The 19,739-nt window shown below is 43.7% G+C and overlaps 2 protein-coding genes across 5 annotated transcripts in view; one reads left to right on the plus strand and one right to left on the minus strand.

Annotated features, from left to right (window-relative positions):
* psmd1 (proteasome 26S subunit, non-ATPase 1) overlaps positions 1-19,739 on the plus strand; it is a 37,864-nt gene that overhangs the window by 8,277 nt on the left and 9,848 nt on the right. For all 3 annotated transcript variants that reach the window (XM_077023847.1, XM_077023848.1, XM_077023846.1), the window contains exons 17-20: positions 12,695-12,809; positions 14,336-14,452; positions 15,760-15,862; positions 19,118-19,287. In XM_077023847.1, coding sequence (XP_076879962.1) covers positions 12,695-12,809; positions 14,336-14,452; positions 15,760-15,862; positions 19,118-19,287 — 505 coding nt within the window. The remainder of the gene's footprint in view (positions 1-12,694; positions 12,810-14,335; positions 14,453-15,759; positions 15,863-19,117; positions 19,288-19,739) is intronic.
* htr2b (5-hydroxytryptamine (serotonin) receptor 2B, G protein-coupled) lies at positions 272-9,000 on the minus strand. Of its 2 annotated transcripts, none has more exons than XM_077023845.1 (5): positions 8,029-9,000; positions 7,771-7,868; positions 6,338-6,966; positions 2,758-2,958; positions 272-1,723 (listed from the first exon to the last, which is right to left on the minus strand). In XM_077023845.1, exons 3-5 carry the CDS (start codon positions 6,603-6,605, stop codon positions 801-803), a joined length of 1,392 nt encoding a protein of 463 aa, XP_076879960.1. In that variant the 5' UTR covers positions 6,606-6,966; positions 7,771-7,868; positions 8,029-9,000; the 3' UTR covers positions 272-800. The 2 variants fall into 2 exon arrangements, with proteins under 2 accessions (XP_076879960.1, XP_076879959.1); XM_077023844.1 differs by having other exon boundaries at positions 8,003-9,000.

Genomic DNA, 19,739 nt, shown 5'->3' on the forward strand with positions numbered 1-19,739 from the left:
TTCCTCACATCAACCATGGCAACATTTGTCCATGTTATTGATGTGAAGGTGCTCCTTGGTCATTGAGGTTTGATTTGTCCTTTCATATGACTCAAATTAATAATATCTCAAATTAATATAAGATGAATTATGAAAGGTTTGTACACTAACCTCCTTTAAGGGTCCAGTCTTGCATGCCACAAATACATTGTTGCAGTGTTGCAAGAAGATGCAGAATATTTATCTAAAACATTTTATTTTGGGGGGGGGGGGGGGGGGGGGGAAGGTTGTACACAAGTTCTAACTCGGTCAGTATTTACGTAATAGATTGCATATTCATAAGACTTGAGGAGGCGAGTTATGAGGGCACAAATATGATCTTAAATACAATTGATAATGTTCTTTTTAAATCTTCCTTACAAACCAAACCATACAAAATAACTTTCCATCTGTCTGTGTGAAGGCATAGGTTTAGAGTTTATAATCTGTCCATGCATAAGAGAGCCACATATTTAGGCTACTTATTGCAGACCCTGTTGCCCAGCAGTGATGTGAATAATATGCATGCACTCATTGTTAATAGCGTCCTGTTCTCATTCATCAATTTCAGATTGATCGTATTGATTTCCTTCACCAGGTATTGTAGGTCCATGTAGCCTCCTCTGCAGGGTCTTTTTAAAACTCCTGTTCACCATTACCCAGACAAACCCAGTGCAGTTACCACAGTCCATGCAGTGTTCACTGGAGTGAGCTGTTCGTGCTGTGGGGATCTTGCAGGACGACGCCCCGTCTCTCTCAGTTCATTCACGAGTGCTGGTCCTCTACACGCAGCTCATGCTCTCGTCGGGTTTACAGTCCTCGTTCTCCGTGAGGAGCAGCGTGTCCAGCGTGACGCTGGCCGAGGGCTGCAGGTGGGCTGGGCACCGCCGCAGGGGGCTCTGGTAGCCCACGGCCCCAATGCCGTTCTTCATGCCGTGCTTCATGAACAGTTTGGAGTTCTCCGTCATGGAGGAGTGGAAGGAGATTCTCGTTCCGAAGTTCCTGCGTTGTGTTTTGGGTGGTTTCCTGCCTCCGAAGTTGCACGTGATGTAGCGTGTGAACGCCTCGCGGAAAGTCTTGTTGAAAAGCGTGTAGACGAGCGGGTTGACGCCGGAGGAGATGTACCCCACCCATACGAAGATGTCCAACAGCTTCTCGACTAACTTGTTGTCGCAGCTGTTGCAGAGCACCGAGGTGACGTTGGTAATGAAGAATGGACACCACATGACCACAAACAACATGAACACGATCCCCAGGACCTTCGACGCCCGCTGTTCGTTACTCAGGTTCTGCATGGACCTTTTTCCTATGGTGGACATTCTTCGAATGGGAATCTCGTCCCCTGTGATTGGGTGGGTGGGGCAAAGCACTTGGTCCCTCTTAATTCCTTCGAGTGTGTGGAGGTTCTCTGTTGGAGAGGGCAGTGAATGGTCTCTTTGGAACACTGTAGACACCGAGGGTCTGCTGAATCGCTGAGATGCCCTGGACCTGAGGAGGCAGGCTTTCTTACGCAGCACCTGAATGGTCAGTAGGTATATGATCATCATTATTGTGAGTGGGATGAAGAAGGCTGTTAGAGATCCAAACACCTTAAATTCCCCAAAGCTCTCGAGCGTGAGCAGGCAGGTGTGGTTGCTGTTGAAAGTTCTGTTGTTTGGATGGTCAGAGCTTTGCAGTCCTTTGATGGGTATAGGTATGGCGATACCTGTTATAGGAGAGAAAGATAATGCATTAATATAATTAAAAGACTGGCGCCTTAGCTTGCTTGTGTTCTCAAGTAGTGAAATGGCAAGCTCTGCGCTGTATAGCTCTATAAAACAAAACACTTAGAGTCAGTAAACTAACCATTTGTCTTTGTGGAGAAAAAAAGCAGTTATGACAGTGACTGTAGATCTTAAACTAGCAGACTCTCTCACTAACGCTGGCTTGAGTACCTTCCATAACTTTAGCTACCGTTGTCTGGTTTAGATCAGTAATACTGCTTTGTCAAAAGAGAGAATGTGTGATTTCACACAGGGACACGGTGTGCGTGGTGTGCACTAAAGGAGATGGCGTGCCTTTCATGGCTGTAAAACACTGCCAGGGTTCCTCTTTGTAGTGCTGAACACTGTCCTCTAAACACAAGCAGAGTGATAACCTGAACATTTGTTAACGAACACAACTTCATAGGTGTCTAGTTTCGTTCCCAGGAAAGCCAATATTTATAACTGAGGCTAGGCCATTACCAGTCAATTCTTTTGTTTATATAAGCTTGCGTGTTCAGGGGAATCCAGGGAGGAGGTGTAGGATATAATACATTTTATGGAAAAGTGAATTGGAAAATATTAAGACAGGAAATGTGACTATATCAGAATTGCCCAAGCACTTGGCTCCGTGTTTATTGGCGACAGTAAGATGATGAAGTTGCGTAAATCTTTGCCAAGTACACTATTTCTAGTGGCAACAAAATAAACAAGGGCTCCTACATTGGTACCAGGTGTCAGTTACTTGAGAGTGGTACAAACAGTTGTCTTGCCAAGAGGTAGATCACGATCAGATAAGCACCATAGGAAACTGTGCAGTCGGTCATCTGAATAAACATTTCATTAGTGCTGGTGAGAACGGAAGAAGTGGAGAGGTTACTGAAAAACAGGCAAGGTGCTTCTGCTTGCTGTCCCGCCAGGAAGAGTGCTGGGACACGGGCCGTGACGTCGCAGTGGTCACAGAGTAGCGTGGGAGCCTCAAGTTTAATTGCTTTACCTATAGAGATGAGCCAGACCAGTGCGATCTTGGCCATGGCTTTGGCCCGGGACTTGTACTGGCTGTGCTGGATGGGTTTCTTGATGGCGATGTAGCGGTCCAGCGAGATGGCACACAGGTGCATGATGGAGGCAGTAGAGAATAAAACGTCCAGGAAGAGCCAGATGGGACACAGGAACTCTGGCAGGGGCCATCCTGAATCTGAAATACAGAGGGTTGAGCACTGGTCAAGCTGTTGCTTTTGCTACATAGTTGATTACAACTTATTGCACAGAGAACAAGACTTTGTAATTTTCTCCACAACTGAACCTGAATCATCTGTGTTTATATTTGTCTATATTTTGGGTTAGTTGGGCTTTGAGTTGTGGAATTGTTAGCATAATTGTTTCCCTCTGCTCTACAAAACTGGAACATTTTGAATAAACGTTCTGCGGCATTTCTGCTATTCTGTGAGTTGCCTTTGAGTGCCTTTCCTTCTCTGATGTATACTTGCGTGTACTGTATTCATTAGAAGCACAGTATGTTGATAATGTATAATTTTGTTGGACTGCGTCCCATTGCACAAGATTCTATTATTGGGCCAATGCAAAGATGCACTATTAGTTTGCTCTGGAACTATATATCACTTAAAGTGAGTAAAATTAGTCATTTCAGACTTTGGCTTTGTGCTGTTGACCTTTTTTCTCATCTGGTGGAAAAAAAAACCTCTTCAATACTGTAGTGTCTTGGTTGAAATGTAAGCTCTTTGCCAATTTTACTCCTTAAAAAAAAAAACAATGATTAGTGTTTACATTAATGTTGTCTTTTATGTAATTTTCCTCACAGTACTCATTTTGTGTTGGTTGCAGTTGTCATATTTTTGAAAATATATATTTCTTGAGTTTCCTGATGAAACTCATCAGAAGTGAACTCCGTACAACTTGCGTATAACCCTGTCATGTCCACACATGTCTTGTAGCTAAAACTGGGGAAAGCGAGCAGAAACTATCTGGATTTATTTATTATTTTTTGCCAAGTTGGACAATTGTTTGAGCTTACACTTGTAGTAAATACGCCAGTACACCTTGCACCCAAGGAAATTTCAGTAATGGTGACATTTTAAAAGTAACGGCAATCGTGCAGTATAGATGTGGGTGAACTGTTGTGGGTGTGTGATCCATATGTAATCTTCGTGGAAGATTATGATTTCAATAAAGGTGTTAAGAATATCTACATTCTGACTTTTAGTGTATAATTTGTCTCTGAACTCAAGCTTGACAGTGTAAGTGATGTGACCTTTAAGGGTTTATTCCAATATTTTGCATATTCAGGTGTCATCTCGCATGTACCAGGATTCAGTGAGAATAGTATATGGCTTACATACGAGTGAATTTTAAAAAACTCTGAATGTTTTCCCAAAGCTTAAACCAGACTGCGTCTTTCCTCTCAGATATCTACTACACTGAAGGGTCAAAGTGTGCAGGTTTGTTGACTCCAGTTCCCCCCTGAACTTGTGGGCTGTGGAAGCGTTCCTCCTTGTTTCTGTGTACAATGCTCTCCCATGCTTACGTTTGTGGTCACTGGTTTGTAGTGTGCTGATAGCTCAGGCCTTTAGCCTCTCTTCTGTCAAACAGGTCTGTAGTTTCCCGGGAACTCTGAAGCGTTCGTCTCATGAGAATAACTGAGCTGTTGCCACTCAGGGTTGTCCACTTTCAGGAGATTGACAAGCCAGGTTTGCCATGCCATAATCTAATCATAATCTCCCTGAGGGAAACGGAAGAAGGTGTCTAGGCTGCCAAGGCAGAAGATTCTCATTTAAATATTTCTCCATCCTTGATTAATTCATTTATGATTCTTCTTGAGAGAGTATACTTGTGTTTTTAGCCCTGGTGGTATATATTTAAAGTGAGCTGAACTAGATTCACTCTCTGGTCAGACGGCATTTGTTCACATTTTTCCCTAACATGGAATTATTTGAAGTTTTCAAGACAGGAAATCCAGTTTTGACCTGCATAGCAGATGCAGAAATGGACCCAGAGCATTAGAGCTCTGCTTGTGTTCTTGTGCTGAGTAAGCCAGGCGTCTTTAAACAGGGAACCTCAGCAAAGACTTTCTTTACATTTTTTAAATGAAGTTTGTCACACAAGATGTTTCAATGAAGAGCAAAAAAAAATTTCCAAAGCCAAAATCAAGCGAGGCGGGATCGTGGAATTAATAGGATGCACTTTGAAGTCTGATGTTTTAATCACTGTTGTTTACATTGCAGTTTTGTTTTCCTTTTAAAACCAAAGTGTCTTTTCCCCCCCCCCAAAATAAAAGGTGCCATGAAAGTATAGTCAAATAATGATCTCTGAATTCCCAGGCAGACATAAACACTATACAGCCAGCTCTCTCTCTCTCTCACACTCTCTCACTCCTTCTCCTTTTCCTCTTGATAAATAATCGGTCATTGTACTCAAATGTCATCCATTATCGTTCCTTCGTGTCCCAGCAATATGATTTAATTACCAGTGAGAGTTCCTGTCTTCTGGCAAATTTCGAGCTGTGCTTGGCTGTTTGCACCAAGGTCCTTTAACTGCTGAGTGCACTTGATGTATTCTCCGAGTGCACTTGATGTATACTCTGTACCCAAGGCACACACAGTCCTCCCTCACATGTGGCCTCCGTGCGCCATGTGAAGCATTAAATTTGCTTATATCAGTCACTGCTCAGCTGACCCCTTGCGGCTGCCTCTTCGAGGTTGCTGCTTTGCTCCACTAACCTTAACCCCCCCCCCCCCCCCCCCCCCCCCCCCCCCAATTCTGTTTATCTTTCTTTCGTGTCTTTGCTCTGGTCGTGAATGTGGAGTTGAGCATACGAGCAGTGTCACAATACACTTCTGGTCATTTTTACTTTCTTTATGGAGGTTTCATGTATTGCCATTTGATGAGCATGCAACCTGTGCTGTCGTTTTCTCTGACGTGTTTCTAGGAGAATAGCTGGAAAAGTTGCGCGTCAGGTCTCGGTGTGTGTGCTGACCGAGATACCCGTACGGCACCCAAAAGGATCGGTTTGAAAGAAGCTGGTCTAAGCGCTAATTCTCAGCACGCATACACACGTTGAGGCACGTGTCTCTGAAGCCCATCTAATTAACTAAATGAGTAGAAATGGATGACCTGAGCTGGTGCCACCACAGTGCAACGGCAGGTTGGCTGAGGAGATGCACTTGAGAGCTGCAGCTACGTACACACATCATTTACTGGTGTGTAGAGGGAGGGGTTCCAGCATGTGTAGTTGTGAATCATGCAGAGAACCATAAAGCAAAACTTAAAGAAATGTTTAACGGGCATGATGGTTATTTCAGCTTGATTTTAGCTTGAGATGTTTTCAGTTTTGATTTGTTAATCAATATTCTTTTATTTATTTCGTTATACTAAGTTTGTTTATAGATTCTTGCAGAATCCATAGCCAATATAACTCCAGGGGGGGCGGGCAGCTGGCTGCAATGGTCATGTTCTGTCCACACGAGTACGTCCACTTTTTTACGTATTATTCAAACACAAAAATCATGAAAGATGTTGTAAATGAGACCAAGTTATGGTGAATGCAGAGAGTCACTTACTGAATAGCACAGTAACGAGTGCGATTGGCATCACCAGCAGCCCCACCAGCAGGTCGGCCACTGCCAGGGACATGAGGAAGTAGTTGGTGGCGTTCTGGAGTTTGCGTTCCAGCGACACGGCCAGGATGACCAGGATGTTTCCTCCGATGGTGGGGATGATGACCATGAGAATGAGCAGCGAGGCCCAGTGCAGGTTCTTGCACAGGACGCCGCATTCGCCCCACCCCGTGTAGTTGGGCCCCGGCGGGGCCGGCGTGTACCGGGACATGCTGCTCTGGCGGCCCAGGCACGGGGAACGTTTGCTCTGCCTCTGTGCCGGGGCCTGGCCAGCATGGTCACGCGGTCCGTCCGAGTGGGGGCCGGGAGTGGAGCAGGGGGCAACGTGGGGGCGGGCTCCGCTCACGACTGGTACGATCCCATCTGCAGGAGAACCGACGACTTGACTCGGTGGCTGACGGTCACAGCGGGGTGGTGTGGGGTTAAGTGTGGGGGGGGGGGGTATGTCCTCCTCTCCTGTGTCCCTCTCGTGTGCCACCCTCTGTCTGGGCAGCGTGTTCAGAGCGGTGTTGCGTGCCGGCCGTGTGCTCTCGGCGTGCCCTCCCGTTCTTCGGTTGCTGGAAGACCCAGAACTGCAAGTCCAAACAAAGTGCATGTAACTCGGCCATCGCTATCTCGCTTCAGACTGACATTCATTATTGTAAATGAGATCACATTTCTCTGTTCTGTCATTAGTTCTACACCGTGGAGAAGTAATTAAGCAAGGAAGTGGCTATCTGCTGGATCTGCTGACATCTTGTTGTTTGCTCATGAACCCAGACATTTTATGGTTTAATCAAAATTAATAAATTGAAACAGATGTTATCATGGCCCATTTTTTTCCCCATCAGAAGTCAATAAGGATTAATCATTCGGATGTGTCTTGTTAATATCATTAGTGTTTACAAAAGTTTACGGTTTTGAAGTAATATAATTTTTGGATAGAAAGATATCTGATATCTTTTCATAATACATTTGCATAATTTGCATAAAAGTAATAGTAAGAGCTGTATGAGATGACAAAGTACAATACAATGCACAGCAATCTGAAGTCTACATTGTTATATATTAAGACACATTAGATTTGTGAAGTGATGCGTACTTTGCTTTATAAATAGGCATATTAGAGTCAAGTAAGAATGGAAAAAAAACACATAAAAAAAAACCTTTGAAAATTCACTAAAATTCACACTAACACTAATTTCAAAGTTGAATTAAATGTACTCAAGATTTTTGCTCATGTGATCCAAGATGCCGGTTTCTTTTGTAGGCAAATTTTATTTCTTTATATGTAGTATCTCATCTAGCAAGTCAGATATTCTTCAAACAAACTCGTTCCTTTACTTGCATGTTTGAAATCAAAGAGCCACAGAAGATTTGTCTTTGAGCTTCCTTACCTTTAGTCCAGACTCGGCGGGGCTTGTTGTAAGTGGCGTGCCGCATGCCTTTATCTCCTCTCCGCCGTCTCTTTGTAAGGCATCAGGAGCCTTACAAGCTGAGGTTGAGAGGAAAAAAATCCCCCTTTTCTTCACATTTCATTATGGTTGCAAAAAGCCTCTTAATTTGTTGCTTGACACATTTTATAAGTGCAGATAAAAAAAAAAAAAGAGAGTTATTGTCATGAAATACTTTAGCCTTTTTGGGGGTGAACGAACCCAAACGTGTTCTCAGTGCTGCCTTTTTATGCTGAAGTATGTCCTTTCATCACGATGCGCTGGAAGGATCCCCGGTTTTGTCGTGCATCACCTGCTGGGCTTTTGTCCTGCTCCCTGTGTTTGTCCTCCTGCCTCTGGCGTGGTTGGCTGGTGCGTTCACCGCACTGCACTGGGTCGCCCGCCGCCCTGCAGGGTGAAGACTTGTGCGGGGAGGGAGAGCGCTCGTGAACGTGCCTGTGCTGGATCTCTGCCAGTCATTCTGGGAGTTCACTTCCTTCTGCACAGCAGACCTGCTGTTTATGTTTCTCAGTCTTGGCCAGGAGCAGATGTAGAAATGGATGCGTTATTAACGGAGTCGGCTTGTTCGGGTTGTGTGCTTCACTGTAAACTCTGTGCTGTTATCATAATGCGGTGTTGTGTTCTTGCTCCTGTTCGTCCTTAACAAATTGAACTTTTCCACCACGTTTTTTGAGAAATTGGAATTTGCGCATTCTTCCATGCAGACACGGTTGCTTTGTAAACAGGTTCGTTTGAAGTCCTCGGTCCAATGTCATTTAATATAATTTATTATGCAGGAGCAAGGGTGCCATAATGAGACATGTCGTTTCACATGTCTGCATTTTTAAATGCACAATACTGCACAGACAAATTAAAAAAGTGATAGCAGCATCTGTTTGTAATAAATGAACCTTTCTTATGGATTTTATGCATGAGTAAATCCCCTTTGAATATGTGCACACACACACAAACACATTCCCCAAGCCACATCACCACAATCTGCTCTACCTTCACTGACTCGGACACATCTGTCGTCCACCCTTCATAAGCAGAGGATGGTTTCGGCTTGGTGCCTGCTACTTCAGTCACGTAAACTGCACACCGACGTTCACATTCAAGCCTGACCCACCTGGTTTGTGGTTTACAGACAGATAGTAGGGATACCTTTACGTTGATTTCTCTTTCGTGGTGTGATCTATTCAGCATGGGTTTCTTGTGTGCTTGAGTTAATATGTTCTTTCTGTCCTGCTCTTCAGAAGAATGAGCAACCTCCACTGTATATTCAGATGGAATAAGTACTACTACTTTCTGGATTGTCTTTTTTTTATTATTCGTAAGAATTGTTCCCCTGTTACCGAGATGTTAATATCCTATTTCTTCCCTTTTACAAGTGGAAAACTCTCACAGCTGGGACTTCCTTCTGTTTGTTCGTTTTGCCGTGGTGTCGGCCTGTCTGGCAACAGGAGAGAGACTGAGCCCTGCTCTCCCGACTCTGGAGTCTGTCAGCCTCTCTTTATGTTTATGAATGTTCAGAAGAGAGGAAAAAGTTTAAGCAGACCAAAACAACCTTATGAAAACCCTTTTTTCTCTTTCTGTCTGACTTTTCTTCTGAAATTTTCCAGATATGGATTTTGGGTGCTCTGAATCACAATTCTCTGTAATCATGAGTCAGCTGTTTCTCGTGTACAGGTTACCTTGCTTGAGGTAATGGCCTTTTGAATAAGTGTCTTTTGAGAGAAAGTTGGGGGGAGGTTCCTGTTCAAACTGTAGTCTTACTCCGTGACAGTCCTCATCAGCCCAACACAGCTGGACTCTTTCTTGCTCTCTCTCTTTACAAAAACTCCTTTTATACATTAAGAGACAAATTCACCAAGTTTTCAATTGAGAAGATTTTTGAATTCCCAGTAATTAGTGATGCTGTGTGTGCTTTTGTGTAATTTTTGCTTTTGTCTATTACCGCCTGTTTGGTGTGTAGCTAACATGCAGAAAGCAAAGTTTTCTATGACATTTCGGACCACCTGTTTTGTTTAAGCTAATTACATGAGCCTGGCTCACGATTGTTTTCTTTTTTTTTTTTTTTTAAGTTGTTCTTTTCAGTATTTGTCTATGAAATAGATTAAATAAATTAGATAAAACAACAAATGAATGAAACTGTTACCTGAATGGTATCCAAATGCTTTACATATTATATCAAGATTTAAAAATTTGATTCACAAGACTGTTTAAGTCTTCGAAAAACAAACTTTTAGTAAGACTTGGGACTGTAAATATGTCTAGGTCACAACTGAGTTCCCCAATGCACACTGATCCTTAGAAGCTTCTAAAATGTTGTCTAGGTTTTTCTCTTCCCTTGTTTAGGCCAGTAAAGCCCCAGGCTACAGATTGCAGTGAGCCCTAAAGGCCCCTAGCTGGTCAGTTGAAGCCTGCAGACAGTCTTGTATTTGGCACTATATGAAGGTTTTATTTGAGCCAAAGGTTCACTCTAGTATTGCAGAACTACTTGAGCTAGCTTTAGGGCCTTAAATTGACCCTCTCAACGCAGCAGCGACTGTTAGAGGCCCATCTAGCAGGACCGAGTCACACTTCACCAGTTTAAGGGCTATGAGCTAATCTTCAAATCACTCTGCCAGGCCACCTAGCAGGCTAGTCTAGAATATGTGTTTTTTTTTTTTTTTTTTTGCTCACTGCCTCTCTGATTCTTTTTGTTTAAATGTGCGTGCATGCAAGGTCTCTGCATCTGTGCAGTTGCTTGCTGGGTAGGTAAGTTAATGGTACACACTAATAGAAATGTGAAATGTGCGTAAACACAAAATCCACAGAATCTCTTGTTTAATATTTATTGTTGTCACAATAACAGTTGCAAAGCACAAAGTGGACTGATGTGTTACACCGTCTGCAAGAGACGAGGCCTATGGGCTCCAAGGTGTTTTTGTCAACTGAAAGCCACTGAACATCACTCATACTATTGTAGCCTAATTGTTGTGTGTGTGTGTTACTTTAAAAATGTAAATCAACGTATCAGTTGTACATATCAGCAGCTCTTTGTGCAGTACAGATATTTAAGTATTAAAGGAGTTAAGTATCTCTCTGGAGAGTATGTTTCAAGAAATCAACTCTTTTTCAGAACTGGTGGAGGGTGATGTGGTGTGGACACTGAATCTCAGCCATCACTGTAATGGCTTGTTACATGACCTTTGTTTGAATGTAATTAGGGCAGTTGGTTTTAAGTCTTACCAACAAAAGTTTGTTTTAGAAGTGTGTTAGCTGCCACGCTCTCTACAGGGACTTCATTCTGTGTGTCGTTGAGATGGCAGGGAGGCTTGTAGGTTCACAGCATTGTCAAATCAGTTGGAGTCGTCGGTCCCTTGATTTCCAGTGAGCCGTTTCTCCTTTGGAGGATTTTGATTAATGTGACATTTTTGCGAGGTGCTGTGGAGGAGGGTTTTTTAGGGAGGGGGGGGTATGTTCTGGATGTAGTTTTATGAGGGATGGGGCCATTCCATAGGTGATTGGTCATCCAGAGTGCTTGGGTTATTCTAAATGATCCTCTGTGCAAATGGAGACTTAAAAGGGAAGCACCCATAATGTTGTCTTCTCTTCAGAACTGAATGGAAGAGCAGGAAACATATTTGTCCTTCTGCCTCTCACTCTCTGAAAGATGTGAAGCCTATATTCCTGTGTCGGGGTGAAATAAGTGATAAAGTGGCGTATACCCTGAAAAGGCTCTGGTGTAGCCACACCTATCTGATCTGGGCCAAACGTGTACCAGTTCACAGAAAATGAGTTTCCTTGTCACTGACGCCTTTTGACTTGCTTGTTCATTAGTGTTGCGTAATGGAATTTTATAATTGTCTGTTAAAAGCAATATACAAATGAGATTAATTGAATAAAATTTTACACATTATAATCAACATGGTCTTTAAAAAGACTTCAGTCCTTTCTGAGGCTTAAGTGATTTGTAGTTTAGAATGCAGTGTTGTGTATCTCCTGGCCCCTGGTGTCTTGGTAAGATGGGACACTTAATAGATTCTGCTCACTTCATGGCACACTGTGTTCAGCTCTGTTAATCCTCAGGCAGTCCGACGCTCCCCCAGCACCTCAGTGCAGGGAGGCCTCGGGCACCCTGAATTACCTTGAGTAAATTGTTTAAAGAAACTTTCTTGACACATCTGCCTTGACTTAGGAGTGTTGGTAGAAGGTATTTGAGTTGAGTTTCAGAAAAACTTGTGAAGAGACCGTATATATATATATATATATATATATATATATATATATATATATATATATATATATATATATATATATATATATATATATATATATATATATATATATTTTAGCAGCAAATGGCAGGTTTGGTAAGAGCCAGGAAAATGTGATGATGAGGAAACTTAAGCTTCAGAGTTTGGGTGGCACATGGGGTGGCATTGGAAGGAGGGGTGTGTGTGTGTGTGTGTGTGCGTGTGCGTGTGCGCGCGCGCCATGGTGGAAAGGGAAGCACCTATATGTGTGGGGATGCGCGTGCGCCATGGTGGAGGGCGGTGTGGGGTGTGTGTGTGCGTGTGCCGTGGTGGAGGGCAGTGTGGGGGTGCGCGTGTGTGTGTGTGTGTGTGTGTGTGCGTGCGTGTGCCGTGGTGGAGGGCAGTGTGGGGGCGCGCGTGTGCCGTGGGGGTGCGTGTGTGTGTGTGTGTGTGTGTGTGCGTGTGCCTGTGCCGTGGGGGTGCGCGTGTGTGTGTGTGTGTGTGTGTGACAGGGTGGTGAACTCAATTATAACAGTACCACGATGGACACCAGCTATGGTGTGACCCCAATCCAGTTTGATCTGATCTAACTGATTACAATTCTGTTATTATTCATGTGTAAGTGTTTATGGTGTGTGTGTGTGTAGGACTCCTGAGCAGTGCCCTAGTGTGGTGTCCCTTCTGTCTGAGAGCTATAACCCCCATGTGCGGTGTGGGGCAGCCATGGCCCTGGGCATCTGCTGTGCTGGCACTGGATACAAGGTGAGTTCAGCTCTCACCCCCCCCCCCCCCCCCCACCCCCCTCCATCTCCATCTCCCTCTCTAATGTCATTCAGTAGCGCTCTCATAATGTCCTGTGAGTCTGTGGAGAAGGAAGTCACTTTATAGCAGTGTGTCAGCTGAACACACCAGATGTGTGTCTGTTTTTTTGATAATTTAGCTGTGATCAGAGCAGTCCAAGCTCTAGAGGGAGCAATCTGTTTTCATGGTGAATATCCATTAATGGATGGAAAAGAAAAATGTGAAAGGTCTTTTGACACATTTTTACAGGTCTCTACTGTGGTCAGTGTGTTCTTTAATCTTTTAAGAGACATTCATAACTCACATGGATGTAAAAAGATAATCTGAGCTGTGAAATCAGTCAGTTAATCCCTTTCTGAGAGCTGGTTAATCCCGTCTGCGAGGAGAGCTGACATTTGTGTTCTTTGAGCTTCATGTTTGAGAAGAGGAGAGCGATGGCGTCGGACATGTACAGGCCACCGGTCAGAACCGGGCCTCCAGCCGTCGTGTGTCAGCCATCCTATGGTCATTTCTGTCACAGTACTGCGTGTTCCTTCTGTGCTGTTCTGTGTCTAGGAAAGCTGTTTACACCTTTTCTACGCTCCCACCCTTCTAACACGAGGAAGTGTCATGCCCACACTGTTTATGCAGGGTGCAGTTTGCGTCTGATGAATGTGTTCGGACGCAGCCTGCCGGCACTTGCTGTCTTCCTCTCCTCCACACGTGTATCGGCTCGCTGCTTTCTGCTGCTGATCCTGCCAGAGGGGGTCTCCCTCTGTGTCCTTGTATACCGCGTGCAGGGATGCTTTCAGCAAAGCTTGCAGCATTTCCAACTGTGCAAAGCCTTGATTGCAAGGTGTTTTTTATAACCTGGTCTACATCAGTGGAACCTGAAGATTGAATTTGACAGTAAATCTACATACATGAGCCCCCGGGAAGGGAGGGCACGTTTTCAGGGGTGCAACCCTGTAGACTCAAGTGTGCTAGGGTCTAGACTAAACCGCACGTTTATTTTGCCTCTTCGCCTCTTGCCACAAAGCCCGTTCTATTGATGCGTTTGAGTTGTTTTAACTGGGGAGAGGATGTGTCTTGGCTCTGGGATCAACTGTTGTGAGGAGGAACATGATGGAACGAAAGGTTCAGGAAGTGTAGTGCTTTGTGGGCCGCGGTTGGAGCCCACTGTGCTCTGTGAATGTGCAGTGCCGTGTTGGGTGGTGCTGTGTTGGGTAGTGTAGTCCTTCACCCATGTGAGCCTACAGGTGCCTGTTAGCCACCTTCAGCTGCTCATACTGTTATCATATAACAGCCAAGGGTTCACAGCTGTCAGATCACTGCCAGTATCTTGGCTCTGTCAGGGTGTTGGTGTCTTATAATAACTTTATTTTATTTACTTTTTTCCGCCTTTATTTAAACTAAAATGGCATACATTACTGTAAAATGACTAAATTCAAATTTGGTCGTTCACTTGAACTAATGATGGTTGACTTGATGATTGTTTTCTTGAACAGGAAGCAGTAACCCTGCTGGAACCCATGACCAATGATCCGGTGAACTACGTCAGGCAGGGAGCCCTCATCGCATCCGCCCTCATTATGATACAGCAGACTGAGGTCACCTGCCCAAAGGTGAGAGGGACACTACCCAGCACTCCAGGGATTGAATTCATCTGTTGCTGGTGACCAGGGTTTCAAGCATGTCACCTCAGGGCTACTGCTGAAACTACTTGATGTCTGTTTTTTTTATATATTTTAATATTAGTGTTATCTTATATTTTAATATTAGTGTTCTCAATTTGATAATGGGAATTTGACTGATCGCAGCTGCTAATTTTCGTCCATCAAAAAAATTTAGGCATTACTGCTATGTCAGAGATGTATACATTTGCTGTTTAATCATTATACAAAGTATCTCATGGATTATTCATATCAGGATTGGCCACAAGAAGGTGCTAACAATCGATTACTGTATCAAGGCAATAAGTTCAATATTGGTGCATCCCTAGTTTTAAGAAAGGAGCTCGAACACCCCTCCTCCTCTTTCTTTTTCTTTGATACTTTACAGTTTTACATGAATTGTTATCAGATATCGTTTCTGGCCGTAGCATCTCAAAATCCTCTTCTAAAGTTTTTTCACCTACATTTCCTATTGATTATGGTATTAAGCCCCTCTGCACAGATGGTTACGGTGAAAACCATAATGGCCACCTGTTCTGTGTTAGAATTTAGGAAATGAAGTTCGTTAGTGCTGTGATTTGCTCACGAAAATGGTTTCGCCAGACCAATATGAAGCGCTTACACATGCAGTATCGATTCACAAAGTGATTTAAAGACACAGAGCGCTCTGCTCTAAGGAGCTTGGCATTGCACTGCAGTATGTGCCATTAGAGGGTAGTGAGAAATTTAAGCTCTGTACAGTTTTGCTTGCAGAGACTGCTGCCTTTTAGATTGTTACAGTCTGGCGTGTGCTAAATGGTGTGTCTCAGTCCGATATGATTAATTTGAGATCCCAAGTTGATGATGAGGAAAGAGGAGACGGATTGTTTTGCTACCTGTTTACCATATATGCACTGCAATCATGCATGTTCATCACACTGCATGAAATATTGGCATGCAGTGTATACTGCTGTCTGCAAGGGCCTGTAATAATGTGCAAAGGTGATCCACCATGATACAGTTTTGGTGACGCTCAGGATGGTTCTAAGAATCTTGTTCTTCAAATTGCTCATGTGTGTTACCTGACCAGATTACTCTTCTGTTTCATTGTGCCGATGATATTGGAACTAACACTTTTAGTACTCGATAGTCCTGACAGTAAGGATAGGTTGTCTTCGTCCCGAACCACCTGAAACCCAAAGTGAGATGTTTCTAGCTAGCCGCCGTAATCTTTTCCAGTAATTTTGTGATTAAGCTGTATTCACTTGCTCTGTTTATAGGTCAACCAGTTCAGGCAGCTCTATGCAAAAGTGATCAACGATAAGCACGATGATGTTATGGCCAAGTTTGGAGCCATCTTGGCTCAGGGCATTCTGGATGCAGGTGAGAACTTCAGGAGCTACCCCCCCCCCCCGGGGCTCCATAACAGCTGCTTTGTTCTTGCTGTTCTGATGCCAGTGCTTGTTATTTCTTAGCTTGACATCAGATGACATTTTAGCACTAGAAGCTATTTTGTTCCTTCGCTAGTTATACAACCAACCAGCAGTTTTGTCTTGAGATGCTGCTGGGTTGGTTGTATAACTAGTGAAGGAACGAAATATTAACTTACCCCTCAGTAGATCTGTGGAAGATCATTCACTTGATGTGATGTAGTTACGTGGGTGTGGAGGGGGATCTGTTTGTGTTTGGTGTGAAAGAGCTGCTTCTATTGATGTGTATCAGTGCATCTGTGCCTACACAACAACTATGTGGCTCAGTGAGCAACAGGCTTGAACTTGCTTTGCATTCTGTGTGTGTGTGGGGGGGGGGGGGTGGTGATTGTGTGTGTGTGTGTGTGTGGGGGGGGGTGTTTGCGTGATTGTGAGTCTTTCCTGCATGCATGTGTGTGAGAAGGACATTATACAGACGTGTGTACAATTACCCAGAAGCCTTTGCACACTTTACAGTGCTGTAGAATGCAAAAGTTTTTTCAGTTTGCATTAGTGTTCAGATCTTTGCAGTTCTGTAATGTCGAGTGATTTCTCCCCATATTGCCCCTACCTCTTGGCTCCATAAACAGCTCTAGTACATTGTCGTGTGTGTGTGTGTGTGTGTGTGTGTGTGTGTGTGTGTGTGTGTGTGTGTGTGTGTGTGTGTGTGTGTGTGTGTGTGTGTGTGTGTGTGTGTGTGTGTGTGTGTGTGTGTGTGTGTGTTAAGATGACAGTAGTGATGGGGAGGACAATGTACCGTAAGCTTACTGATTTCACACATGACAGTACAACCCTTAACCTTTAGTATGGACACTTCGCCCTGATCATCAACCCCTCTAGCCACATTTTAAATGAATCTCTTAAGGTAGCAATACATTCCACAGAGCCTTATGAATTCTTCATAAATGTCAGTGTGTGTTTGCCTCTGTGCTCTGTAATTGTTTGTCAATTGCAAACGGTAGAGCTGGGCGATTAATCGATATTATCTATTAATTCGAATTTACAGTTAAGGACGATGTGTTTTTAAGAAAATCGATTTTCTGAGATTTAATTTTCACCACCGACGCTGCACTGTGGGCTCCCGTAGTTCAGTGAGTTTAGCACCTCCCACCCATCCACCCTCAAAACACACACACACAAACATGACGGCGGAACTTGTGTCCAAGAAAAGAGCAACTAGCTCCGTGATCTGGAGTTGGTTCGGTTTTGCGGCGTCAGATGTAGACCAAACAAGTCCTCGCTGTAAGGTGTTTGAAACCGATAGAGGGAGAGAGCGAAGAGTGCTATTCAGTTGCGCTGTCAATAAAGTTTCCCTCCGCGGGATATTTTGGATTAAGCAGTTTCTGCCTCGGTCACCGAACCCGCTTCAATGGATTATACTTTCGCGAGTGACCGTAGCGCGCGGCTCCGGGCACCTCGCGAGTGTGTAAAATGGAGACAAATTAAGTATTATATTGCGATCCATTATTATTGTTGACTTGTAACTCCTGCGGTAGCCCAACTCAAAAGTAGACCAAAAAACCGCACCCCGCGACCCCATAATTTTTACCCGCGGCTGGATTTTCCAAACAAGCCCAATTTGGCGTGAAAACGCGAACCTGGCAACTATTGTAGTATAAAGTATAAACTGTGGTAGTATAAAGAAACAGTGGAAGGAACATTTACCTGACGAATTTTAATGTTACATTGTGTTTCAGGTTTGAAAAGTGCTGGAATTTAGGCTAAAGTGAGGGGAGCCCTGTTCTTAATCAGAATGTAGACAGCGTGACTGTCAGTACAACATGCAAGAATTGTTCAATTGTATTTGTTTTCCATTTTATTAAAGGGCACCAAATTATTTATATCTATTTATTTTTTGAGGGTGTGTTTTATTTATTTATTTTAAGTTTGAGGTTGCATTGTGTCAATGCTTAAAGTATGTTGGAGAAAACCTTCTAAAAGTTACTGAATGTTCTCACTTGTTTACAATTTGTTTCTGCTTGCACTTTAACCCCAAAGGGGAAATTTAAGTGAAAAATAAATTAAAACTTTTTTTTACCATTCCTTTATCATCTGTAGTTTTTTAGTAGAGGAAAATAAATCTATTAAAATCGAAAATCGGATTTAAAAAAAATTAATCGAAGATTTTTTTGGAGGGCCATATCGCCCAGCTCTAGCAAACGGTATTCACTCCTGATCTAATGAACATCCAGTTAGAGCTTCAATAAAGCAGGTTTAGTTCATCTATAAATGTGCACAGTCAGCCTATTCTCCACATGTTACAATCTCCTTTGTGCCCATTGCCTTATGAAAACACTGTCAGTTATCCAAGCTCTGCTCCTAGACTTAAGGTTAACAATGCATTCTTTGGGAATCTGGCAGTTCTCAAAAACTGTCGCTGCTTATTTGAGGTCTGTTAATTTGGAGAAGCGATCACACGGGTAAATATGTTTGGAATTTTCTTTTTCCAAAGTGATCTGGCACTAATCAGGAATTAGTCGTCAGAAATCTGGAGAGTGGTGCTCTGGCCTACAATAGCACACAGCCCTTCAAATGTCTGACTCAAACGGTCTGGTCCGTACGGAGTGCTCAGTGAGCAGGAAGCATCCAGATGATTTAGCACCGCCACTGCCCTGCTTGAGGGGCGCCATCGTCCGTGCCGTGCAGCCTTTGATTACAGACTGATGGGACTGAAGATGAACTTGTTGTGTGCGTTTCCTCCTCCATCAATGTTAAAGACCTTCCCTTTATCCTCTAATGATTAGAGCCACACCCCCTTCCTGCCTCGCCCACCCCACCCCGGTGCTGCACGGCCCATTTTTTGACTTCTCTTGGCTTAGCTTCACCCTTGACCTTCATGTAAGGCCTCATTAATTGTCCAGGTTGGTCTTTGCTCCTGCTTCCAGGACCCAGACAGGAAGAGCCGTTGGAGAACAGTGTTCTCTGCCCTCGAAGCTCCATTGTTCTGATCAAATACACCTCCTGTCATATCTTATCTGCTGCTGCAGGGTGAACAATAGTAATGTCTGATACAAATTAAAGTGCTGGTCTTTGGGTTAGAGATATTAACTTTCTTAATCTCCCCCCATCCTGCTTCTGTCTCTCCGTCATCTCCCGCCATCCTGTCTCTCTCTTTCAAATTCACCCCACCCAACTTGTCTCCCCCCCCCCCCCCCCCCCTCCCCCACAGGTGGCCGTAATGTGACCATCTCCTTGCAGTCCCGTACCGGACACACACACATGCCCTCAGTGGTGGGTCTCCTGGTCTTCACCCAGTTCTGGTTCTGGTTCCCACTCGCTCACTTTCTGTCTCTGGCCTTCACACCTACTGCCATCATCGGCCTCAACAAAGACCTGAAGGTAATTGTGAGTCTAGTACTGGGGTTTAGTTCACCGCAAGTTGTTCATAAATGAACCAATATTAAGTGTATGAAGCAAACAAATACATTCCTTCCCATGTTTTTTTTTTCATGTCTTTTATGCATGGTCATCAAAGTGACCTCGGTTGATAGTTCAACCCACACCACTGTCAAGTAGTGACTTTTGGGCCCCTGAGCAAAACCCCTAACCTTCAAATTGCTTGAAATGTATTCAGTCATAAATGTAAGTTGCTTGGAATGAAAGTGTCAGCTAAATGTAAATGTAATGCAATATACCCAGTATAATATAATGTAATGCAATATACCCAGTATAATATAATGTAATGCAATATACCCAGTATAATATAATGTAATGTGCAATATACCCAGTATAATATAATGTAATGTGCAATATACCCAGTATAATATAATGTAATGTGCTATATACCCAGT

This window comes from Brachyhypopomus gauderio, chromosome 12 (assembly GCF_052324685.1).
Source record: "Brachyhypopomus gauderio isolate BG-103 chromosome 12, BGAUD_0.2, whole genome shotgun sequence".
In the NCBI taxonomy this organism is placed as follows: Eukaryota; Metazoa; Chordata; class Actinopteri; order Gymnotiformes; family Hypopomidae; genus Brachyhypopomus; species Brachyhypopomus gauderio.